Source organism: Stegastes partitus, unplaced genomic scaffold (assembly GCF_000690725.1).
Source record: "Stegastes partitus isolate 25-593 unplaced genomic scaffold, Stegastes_partitus-1.0.2 Scaffold51, whole genome shotgun sequence".
NCBI classification, from domain to species: Eukaryota; Metazoa; Chordata; class Actinopteri; family Pomacentridae; genus Stegastes; species Stegastes partitus.
This window is the reverse complement of record NW_007577782.1, coordinates 158,739-168,432: the sequence shown is the minus strand read 5'-3', so window position 1 is coordinate 168,432 and position 9,694 is coordinate 158,739. Positions and strand designations below refer to the sequence as shown.

Sequence of the window (9,694 nt, the reverse complement as noted above, 5' to 3'; positions counted from 1 at the left end):
TTACGACACGGCCCTCCTGGAGGTGCTGTAGCTCAAGCTGGCGCCGCCGCTCTTGTGCGAGATCTTGAGCGTGGTGGCGACCGTCAGGCTCGGTGTCATGGCAACGGGGAAGCTGGACGTGGCGGCCGCTGCGAAGCCAACTGTCGCGGCGACGGAGGGAGCCGGTTCATTCGGGCAGCCGTACTGGAGCAGGATGTCGACGCACTCCTGGCTGCCGGCGCTGTGGGCCAGAGCCAACGCCGTCTGACCCTGAGCGTCCCGATGCCGGACATCACAGCCGTACTGCGACACACACACACACACACACAAAAAAAAAGGATGACAAAATAGATAACATGATCCACGTTTTAAGAAAGTTTTATGGTGTAGAATAAGGCTCCACTTCATTCTGACAAGGTGCGACTTAGTGAGCTTTCACACATACAGATCACCTTCAGTGGTCTGCTGACTCATCTGTTCCAACAAATTTATGTTCTTTGCTGCGGGAATTACTTGGAGGTTATCATTTTGCCATTTTTGCATAACTCAAATGCTAAATGGTCTGCACTTATAGCCTGTCGAGCTTAGTGCTACTCAAAGCATTGTACAAGGTGTTTCTCATTCACCCCATTCACACACCAGTGGCTACAGAGCTTCCATGCAAGGTGCCTGCCTGCCATCAGGAGCAACTTGGGGTTCAGAGTCTTGCCCAAGGACACTTTGACACAGCCAACTCTACATCACCTGCAGATAATGTACTGAAGTGTTCATTTGCAAAAACAGATCACTCCATCTTCACAAACTTTCAGAAAACCCACTTTTCCATCGTCTACCTGAGACATCCATCCATCCATTATCTATACACCTCTTAATCCTCACTAGGGTCGCCTGGGGGCTGGAGTCTATCCCAGCTGACTTAGGGTGAAGGCAGGGGACACCCTGGACAGGTCTCTAGTCTGTCCTACCTGAGACAATATCAGTCAAACTTAAGTTATCTCTATTTTTGTCATGTCATTTCTACTGAGTCAGATCCACTCAGTGTCAGTTTGAGTGATATTATGTCAAGCAAACAACAAAAAAACCCAAGTTTTCTGAAAATCTACAAAAATGAAGTTATCTGTTTTTGCAATTATGTAAACATTTCTGCAACTTCCCATGCGTTGCAGCTCTATGGAGAGATATATCAGGCTGCATGTGCGATAGTTTCATTGCATCACAACTGGCCAACACCACAGGGAGATAAACAGACAGGGACTGAAACACACCCAAACCAGCAGCTGTGTCATCACCACATCGCCCTGCTGACAGGCGGCGTGCAGGGCAGATCCAGGCAGCCGCAACGCTAACAGGGACCTGGAGGAGAGCGCCAGGCTGAGAGGGGCATTAATGTCCTCCTTAGTGCAGTGGGCCAAGAGGAGCAGCAGCTTGGGAAGATTGTGCTCCATCACTGCCAACAGAAGACGGCCAGATAGAGTGATGTCTGGACCCTCGTTGGGTGTGGGAGGAGGCAGCGGCGCCACAAACAGCTTCTGCTCATACTTGGCTCTTATCCACGACTCCCGCTCCTCTCTAGACGAGCAGGAATGCAGAGAAAAAGGCGAATCATGAGCGAAATACTTGTCGTCGGAGAATGACAACAGGTCTTTGAAGTGGAATGCATAAACTCAGACATGCAAGCTCATATCACAGTGTGAGTCACAGTCATTTATTTGGAGGTCGTGATTCTTTACCGTGAGGCATCAGGTGCTGGTTTACGGTGGCCCAGTGTGCGCGCCTCCCATGTACTGTTGACCATGTGGTTGCCGATGGCACTGAGAACCAGCGTCAGCTCTCGCGGCAGATCATCGAGGGCCAGAGAGCGAACTCGTGACAGGTGGGTCCCCAAGTTTCTGTGGATCCCAGAGCACTCGATGCATATGAGGGCGCCCAGATTCAGGCTGGCCCAGGTTGGATCTTGGAGAAGGACAACAAATCAGGTTGACATTTCATGTGAAACTGAACCATGGCTGGATTTCTATCATTTTAATTTGCCGTGTGCCATTAAAGGGTGCCAGTTTGGCCGTGTCATGCCACAAAAATGACTGAAGTTGTGTGTGAGATTCTGTCTGGATGAGGCTGAGAGCAGAGCTGTTAAATCTGGGGCCAGTTTGCTCAACAATATATGCAACCTGAAACTCAGGAGCTTTAACATGTTCCAGTATTTAAAAATTATTCAGCATTTGACCCAGTTTTGCTCGCTTTAGTAACATCAAACACCTTGATTTTAATTATAGGATGTATTAATTACATTTTTACAGGCTAAATTTCTTAAAAGGTTCATCGTTCATATGCTTTTCAGTGCTCCTGCACCAAAATGAAACATGTTCCACCTCCTGCACGCCCTTCCTAATTGGCTTGATTACCTTGTAATTAAATTTTTTTTGCTAGATATTTTTCTTAGGTAAGTAAAGAAAAATCATTTCAAGGACTGGATTGAAAGAGGAACTTAGGAAGGTGTCTTTAAATGACTTTCATATTTTGACAATTTAAGACTGGAATACTGGAAAATAGCATACATTTCCCTGTATATATATATATATATATAAATCTGAAAACATAAAACAAAGAAGAAGAGTAATGCTACATCTGCATATAGCTGTTTCACATTCCATTCGTCTTTTATCATTATTATGTAATTCTACAACATTTCGAGGAACGAAAAAAAAAAATTTTTAAACCGATGTATATTTCAGAAGTACTGGCAGGCTGAGACGTGGAACTCTCTTTTCAGACAGTCAGAATGGGAACAGTCAAACCCACTTTCTAAAGTAATTGGCCACATTTGCTCTTGTGTAAGAATGCACAAAGCTTCAAGCGCTCGGCAAATCATTTTCTCCTCGCTCTACACATCTTACACCACTTAAAATGACAGCAGCTCTGAAAAGGTATGGAGAACCTGGCCCGCATGTAAACTTTCTTGACTGATAGTAAAATCACAGACATGAATGATTGAGAGGATGATACATGCACAAGGAAACGAGAAGAAAAAGCAAGTGTGAAAATGCAGGTACATTTTGAGAGAATTCTAACTACTGAGCACATAAAGAGGTGAAGCTATTAGAGCATGTCACTAACTGGGAGCATCGCAGTCGACACAGAAGTTGTTGCCCTTTGCATTGCGAATCGCCTGCAGAGCCACTGCTTCACTCTGGCTGTTCTTGCGAGCCTGTGAGAAACACACAGTAAGTGGTTACAATCAATGAACCAGCAAACTTCCCCTTGAGACATGAGCTCTGTTGTGTTGTCATTTCCAAATTGTCTGTGTTGGTAGACGGCTTCAATCATTCCAAAAATGTCACAAAATTATTTTTAAATGACACTGTGCTTGTATTCCTTTACCAGCAGGAAAACAGAGTCCGCAATGTTTTTTTAAGCAAAGAAGCGAATGCGCTTAGAATTTTTCGATTACTATAAATTAAATTGTAGTTGTGTAAACTGTTTGTATATATTATGTGCAGAGAGTGACTCATGTGCCTTCTGTTGCTTCTTGCCTTGTTTTTGCTGCTCTCACACAGCTGCAGGCTGGCCAGGATCTGGCTCTCAATGGCTTGGACCCAGGAGTCCCTCTCCTCCACACTCTGGGCTTCAAAGTGCCACGTCTGGCCAGTACTCGACACAATGAGGAAGTCAAAATTGTCCTCATCTGATGCAGAAAGACATGGACAGGAGACAGCTTTTTTAAATCTGGTGTTAATTTGGCCGTGTAGAACATCAAAGCTGTCAAACAGATGCAGAAGTGTCAGTTTTTTCACATTATGAACTAAAATGCAGTTTGCATGCATCAGTACAGTGACTCCAATTTGGCAGAGAGTCAGTCAGAGTTGGAGAGATTGAGAGTGACAGATCAACATTACCTGTCTTGCTTACGTTTCTTAAACTACCAAAGCTTTTGAGTTTCCACATTTTGCGCTTGGCTGCACGAGAAGAGAGAAAATATCAGAGCAAAAACAAAGAGAGAGGGAGAGCAGGTAATAAATGTTGCATGAACATTACATAATACATGATACATAATGAAACTTCTCGTTCAATTTAATGTCAAGTTAGCGTTTTTCTTTTTTGTTGTTTTTTTCTTTTGTCAAGTTCACATCATATCAAGTGTGACTGTGAGTATGGGAATATAATTGCTGCCTGTACTGTAGACATTTTCAGCATGTACCATCTGCCTGGCCAATGGTTGCATCTCCTTTCTGGTTCATGCTCTTCTTTCTGCGATGCTTCTTCCTGTCTGTCACTGGGGAGGCACAGCCTACATCTTTGGTGGAGGAAGAGCTGGAGACTCCCTCAACTGCAGAGTCTAGCATCAAGACAGCACAACCACAGAAATGATATAAAACTAGTATGAAATGTTGCATGTTTTCAAGCTAAATGTATGAAACGAAAGTTGTTTACACACCAACGCTTTGAGCGTGGTTAGACAGTGTGGACGGACATCGTTGCACTCCTCTGTTACTTCTCAGGAACAGTCCTCCACCCAGACCCTCCATCTCCTCCATCTGGAGGAGGCCACTCGCGCTCACCGGCACTAAAGGGACGACAGCAACCTCATACTTAAGAATAGAGCAATTTACCCAACTATTAGATGTAAAAATGACCGTCTGACATTTATAAAAACTTTACCAATTCAGCATAAACTGCAGAAAAGTAGAAGAGATTCAGATTATGACTGAAGGAGTCTTTGGTGTTTCGCTCTCTCTTGGAAAACTTGGAAAAATCCCTTATGATGCTCTTTCATTCTCTTGCAGGGAAGAGATTTTTGCATTCCATTGCAAATTTCTTTTCCTTCTGGGACAGAAGCTTGACCTCTCCATTCAAAACAGGCTTAAAATCCAAGGAACAAAAAATATAAAGTGGTTCTGTGTCCTGCTTTCTCTATACCTCCACCTTCTTATACCATTCATTTTTAAAGTTCTATATCTCACCTAAATCACATTCACTTAAGCTCCAAATAGGAAAAAGGACCGAGGAGGACATTTCTTGCCAAAATTGACCAAAATGTTGTTGATTACAGTAACTTAAGCTGTGACATGGTTGTAACTGCAGCCTCTTCGTGGATCCAAATGCCACTGGATTGGCATTTGTTTATATTGTTAGAAAATAATACTTTTTCGTACTTACAGATTTATGTAAAAGAAATTACATTAGCTGTGCATACTTTTTGTGAGCAAACTAAAATTCACCACATCTCATCTTGGTCTACAGAGCAGAAAACATGTTTATTCTTTACCCTCAGGCCCCGGCACATCTTTGACCCGCCCATTGAGCCCGGCTGGAGGGCCACAGGTGGGTACAGCACGGGGCGGTCGTTTTCCCGGCACCTTCACTGTCACTCGCAGCAGGTCCATCTCTTTCCCTGGGGCGTTCAGCATGTAGTCCTGCCAAGCCAAACATCAGCCGTTACCATCAAACATCAGCTGTGCTTTGAGCAGCATAATGCTCCACAGCAGCTCGTTCACACTCCGACTCACATTGACACTGGCGTGATAGGACAGTATGCCGTCGTTGGACAGCGTGACATACTTCTTCTTCCACTCTTTGTTGAGCGAGTTCCCACTGCGCTTCAGCAAGATGCCCTGAAGGAGGTGACAAAACTGAAGAGTGAGAATTCATTGCAAACGTCTCGTGAGTTCGTTTCACACATTTCGGCGGCATAATAGCTGCTGGCTGCCAAAAAACACCCACCATATTCATCAGGCCATTGTGGGTGATCACAGCACTTCATCACTCCGCATGATGAAACTGACTTCACACATTTGGAGTGACTGCTGGTGAGATGTCCTCTGCTGAGGGTCATCACATACATCATATTTGTTTCTGCATCAACAGCAAATATGTGTCCTACCTGTTTGATCGGGATGCAGCGTCCACTGCCCAGATCCCCCTTATAGTCCGCGCTCCTTCTGTTTGAGTCGCTGCCTCTCCGACCCTACAGGAAAGAAAAGCAATAACTGCATCAGGGGCAGGAGTGAGGCGATAGGTTAAAAACGTCATCTATACCTTATAAAATATGGAATCTTTCTGCTGGAAAGCATAGCTGATTATAAAAGCTGCTTTAAAAATGTAAGCAATAGTGCCATTTGACATTGAAGCTGCATTAATGTGTATTTTTATATTAGCACTGCATCTAATTATTACATGCAACGTGAAAAGGGTCACTTATGAACACAAACCCACAGATATCACCTGTTTCTATCGTTTTCCTCCTCTATTTAAAGTGTTCTAGCAAATTTCAGCTACTTGTTTACGTTTTTTGGTCAACACCTTCACTGTTTTCATTCGCTCTTATCAACTTTAACACAGCAGGCAGCTATTGTTAAGTAAAAATCTCTCACTATATTCTACATGCCCAACAGAAGGAAGCGTTCTGATAAAAATAGCAACTAACTGCATGCACATTTAGCAGCTAAAAAGTCAGATATTTCCCTCAGCAGCAACAAAACAAGAGGATAAGGTGCATACCAGTCATCAGGTGGACACAATCGTTTTTTAAAGAAATGCTAGTGTTGCTCTGAGTCAGCTGGATTTGTACGTCTCGTAGGGGGGCCAAAAACCAATTAATGAAGGAAGTAATGTTAATTAAATTTCAGATGAACTTTAATAAGTGTTGTTTTAATAAATAAAGGCAGTCTGTATCCGCATTATGGTGCATCTGTCTGCAAGTATATTCTTTTCGCTGTTAATCCCACATAGCCTTAGTTTATTAGTCAGACGAGCAAATTAGAATTAATATAAAAACGTAATTTTAAAGGTGGTGATAAAGTTTTGTATATTTAGATGAATGGGTACAACAGTGAGACAATAAAATGTCATAATGTGACCATAAAGCTGCATAATTTGTGTGATAAGTGTTCACAGTTTAATTTTTAAAGAAGGGAATGTGATAAAAAAAAAATCTGCAGTTAAAATAGAAGAAGAGAGGAGAAACAACACTAAAAAGGGTGTCTATGCATGACTGGACTGCTTACCGCAAATCTGCTGGTGCGTCTTCGGACACTGCGGACCGAACCAGGCGTTGCGCTGTCTTGTTTCTCCCCTCTCAGTGTTCTGCCAATCTCTTTATGACTGATCACAGGAGTGGAGGGAAGCGATGAGGAGTAATCGCTGCTCTGACCGCCGTTACTGGCCTGAAGAGAGGACAGAGGAGGGAGGAGATGGAGCGATAATTGAGCAGAAGGGGGAGATAACAGAATTTAAAATAACAGCCTTTAAAAACAGCCTGACAGGAAACATAAAATACAAAAAACAAAAGAACAAAACGCTCAAGAACAGAAGATGAACGGTGTCGCTTTCTATCATTTTTTTTTGTGTAGAACAGGCAGTCTGTTAAATTTCTACCTGTCCTGGAAAGACGCCGGACACTGGTGTGGAGCCTCCGGAGTGACTGGGAGAATTGGGAAGAGATTTACAGGAAGCCAGCAGAGCAGCTTGCTTCTTGGCTGCCATGATCTTCTGAGCAGCTGTGGGACAAAAAAAAACCCCCAAACATTAGCCCCAAAAGAGACACATAACATTCACACATGTTCTTCCTCTGCAGCTCTGTATTGTACTTTGGCCTCAGCAGGGACACGCACCATCCGTGAAGACTCGGTTGACGTTGAGGCCGTACGTCGCGCAGGTTTCGTAGTAGGTGCAGCGTCGCACGTCTGAGCAGAGCTGTCTGGCCCTGGCATCGTCTATTACTCTGGGGTTGGTGCTGCTGATCTTATCTGAGAAAAAAAAACAACAACAAATCACAGCATGGTTTCACGTGTGCAAACATTTGAACAGAAGCTCATGCAGTGAGTCAGAGTCTTACCCTGAGTGCCGACTACTATGAAAGGTATCTCAGCAATGGGCCGATGGACAGCGAGCTGGTGGTAGATTTTGTAAACTTCCTGGAAGCTGGACTCGTTTTCCAAACTGAACACCAAGATGACTGCGTCCACCCAACTCGCAAGCTAAAGGGAAAAAAAAAAAAAAGACGATAAAAGAATAGCACTCAAAATACACGAGAGGGAAAACTAATTTACATGAAGCTTAATTAGTGGTCCACATTAAAACACCTCAGGTCAATTCCCAACATACCTGAGCTGCTGGGAGTTCTGTTTCTTCTCTGATTATCAACAAGTGGCTCTGCCCATCAACTAGGACGTCCTTAATGTACTGGCGGCCTGCAAATATTGGAATACACACCAGTTGGCTTAGACCTCTTTGATTAACAGTTTGACCCATTACAGCAGGAATCTCACTGGTGTAATAACTAACATCATGGCCCATTCAGTCTGTATTAGCAAAACTACACATGAACCTTCATAATCCACTGACAGGTTCATAAAACAACAACAAAAAAAAAAAACACAAGGAGATGTTAAGCCAACCTTCTGCGTTCTCCAGTGGCAGGTAACTCCCTGTCAGATGTCTGTGGACCAGAGCCGACTTCCCACTGCACAGACCTCCCAAAACACCCTACAGACCACAGACAGACAGAAATAGAGAAAATATATTAATTCAGCACCAGATCCCTGTCACCGGGTTGTAAAAGCGATCGTGTCCTTGCGCTCACCAAATGAAGCTCTTGTACAGTTTGGCTCATGGTCCATTCTTGACTGCTGGTGCATGGAGCTGTAAACAGACATTGACAGCAGAACGAAAAAAGAGGGGAGATGAGATTCATTTATAAAAAAGTTAAAAAAGAAGCACAGTCCTGCAGTGAATTGATGTACCAGAAGCTTGATACAGGATATAAACTAGAGGATAATGAGACAGCAGTTAATATTTGGGCTTTCCTCTGCCTCCAGTCTTTGTGCTAGACTCATCCATTTCTGTATATACACATGAAATTAGAGTTAAGCTGACTGAGAGGAAGGCAGCAAACAATTTTTAAAAATTCATCTGACTGTTGCATGGACGTGTGTGATCTGAAAAGTTAAAAACAAGAAGATAGATATCTTCCATTAACCACAAACCCCACTGGTGGGTTTTAAAGGCATGTTATCTGTAAACAAAACACAACAACAACAACAAAAAAACAATACCATAATTATAATATTTATCAGAACAAGAACCTATAAGAACAGAAAAAAAATCCTCAGATTTTCAACTTTGAAATAATCATTTGTGACGTACAGTTCCACTGTGAAAATTAACCAAATCTGAGACTAAAATTGTGATATTAACCAAAAGCCTTTTATTCTGCATGTTTCAATAAAAAATAAAATCTAAAATATCAAAAATAAATCTGTTGTACAAACCCGGTGCCAAAAAAAAAATAAAAAATCTGCACAACTGAGGAGCTGATATATTAGGAACCTTCTGGCTGAACTGCAGGCCGTGTTTAAACAGAGCAGTAAAGAGACGAGTATGGAAGCAAATTAAAAATATAAACTGGTAGCACCTGTGGGCATTTAGAAAAATGTTCAAAATGTTGACTCCAGTTTTTTTGTTGTTGTTGTTTTTCATTTTTGTGAACTAAACAGAGACTTCTTAGTTTTTTATTTTCTTTTTCATGTATATAAATGAACATAGAACAGCCAACAAGTATGGGATCAGCTCACAGTGATCAAGGGGGACTAATAACTTCAGTGTGCATTAGTTTTCATTTATAAATAAGTAAGTATGTAACTAAGTCACATCATCATTTAGGGCTGCAAGGTGGGTCAATGGGTAGCATTGTTGCCTCGCAGCAAGGTCACCGGTTTGC

The 9,694-nt window shown here is 42.7% G+C and overlaps 1 protein-coding gene across 1 annotated transcript in view; it reads right to left on the bottom strand.

Annotated features, from left to right (window-relative positions):
- Positions 1–9,694, bottom strand: part of LOC103376564 (arf-GAP with GTPase, ANK repeat and PH domain-containing protein 1) — a 17,016-nt gene continuing 7,322 nt past the window's right edge. Inside the window, exons 2-19 of the mRNA XM_008306964.1 lie at positions 8,558–8,616; positions 8,373–8,460; positions 8,080–8,165; positions 7,811–7,952; positions 7,587–7,721; positions 7,351–7,472; positions 6,981–7,139; positions 5,858–5,941; positions 5,484–5,588; positions 5,243–5,390; positions 4,412–4,540; positions 4,175–4,312; positions 3,873–3,932; positions 3,510–3,661; positions 3,094–3,184; positions 1,710–1,932; positions 1,245–1,548; positions 1–282 (exon numbers count right to left, since the gene is read on the bottom strand). Of these exons, the coding sequence (XP_008305186.1) occupies positions 1–282; positions 1,245–1,548; positions 1,710–1,932; positions 3,094–3,184; positions 3,510–3,661; positions 3,873–3,932; positions 4,175–4,312; positions 4,412–4,540; positions 5,243–5,390; positions 5,484–5,588; positions 5,858–5,941; positions 6,981–7,139; positions 7,351–7,472; positions 7,587–7,721; positions 7,811–7,952; positions 8,080–8,165; positions 8,373–8,460; positions 8,558–8,616 (2,507 nt within the window). The remainder of the gene's footprint in view (positions 283–1,244; positions 1,549–1,709; positions 1,933–3,093; positions 3,185–3,509; positions 3,662–3,872; positions 3,933–4,174; positions 4,313–4,411; positions 4,541–5,242; positions 5,391–5,483; positions 5,589–5,857; positions 5,942–6,980; positions 7,140–7,350; positions 7,473–7,586; positions 7,722–7,810; positions 7,953–8,079; positions 8,166–8,372; positions 8,461–8,557; positions 8,617–9,694) is intronic.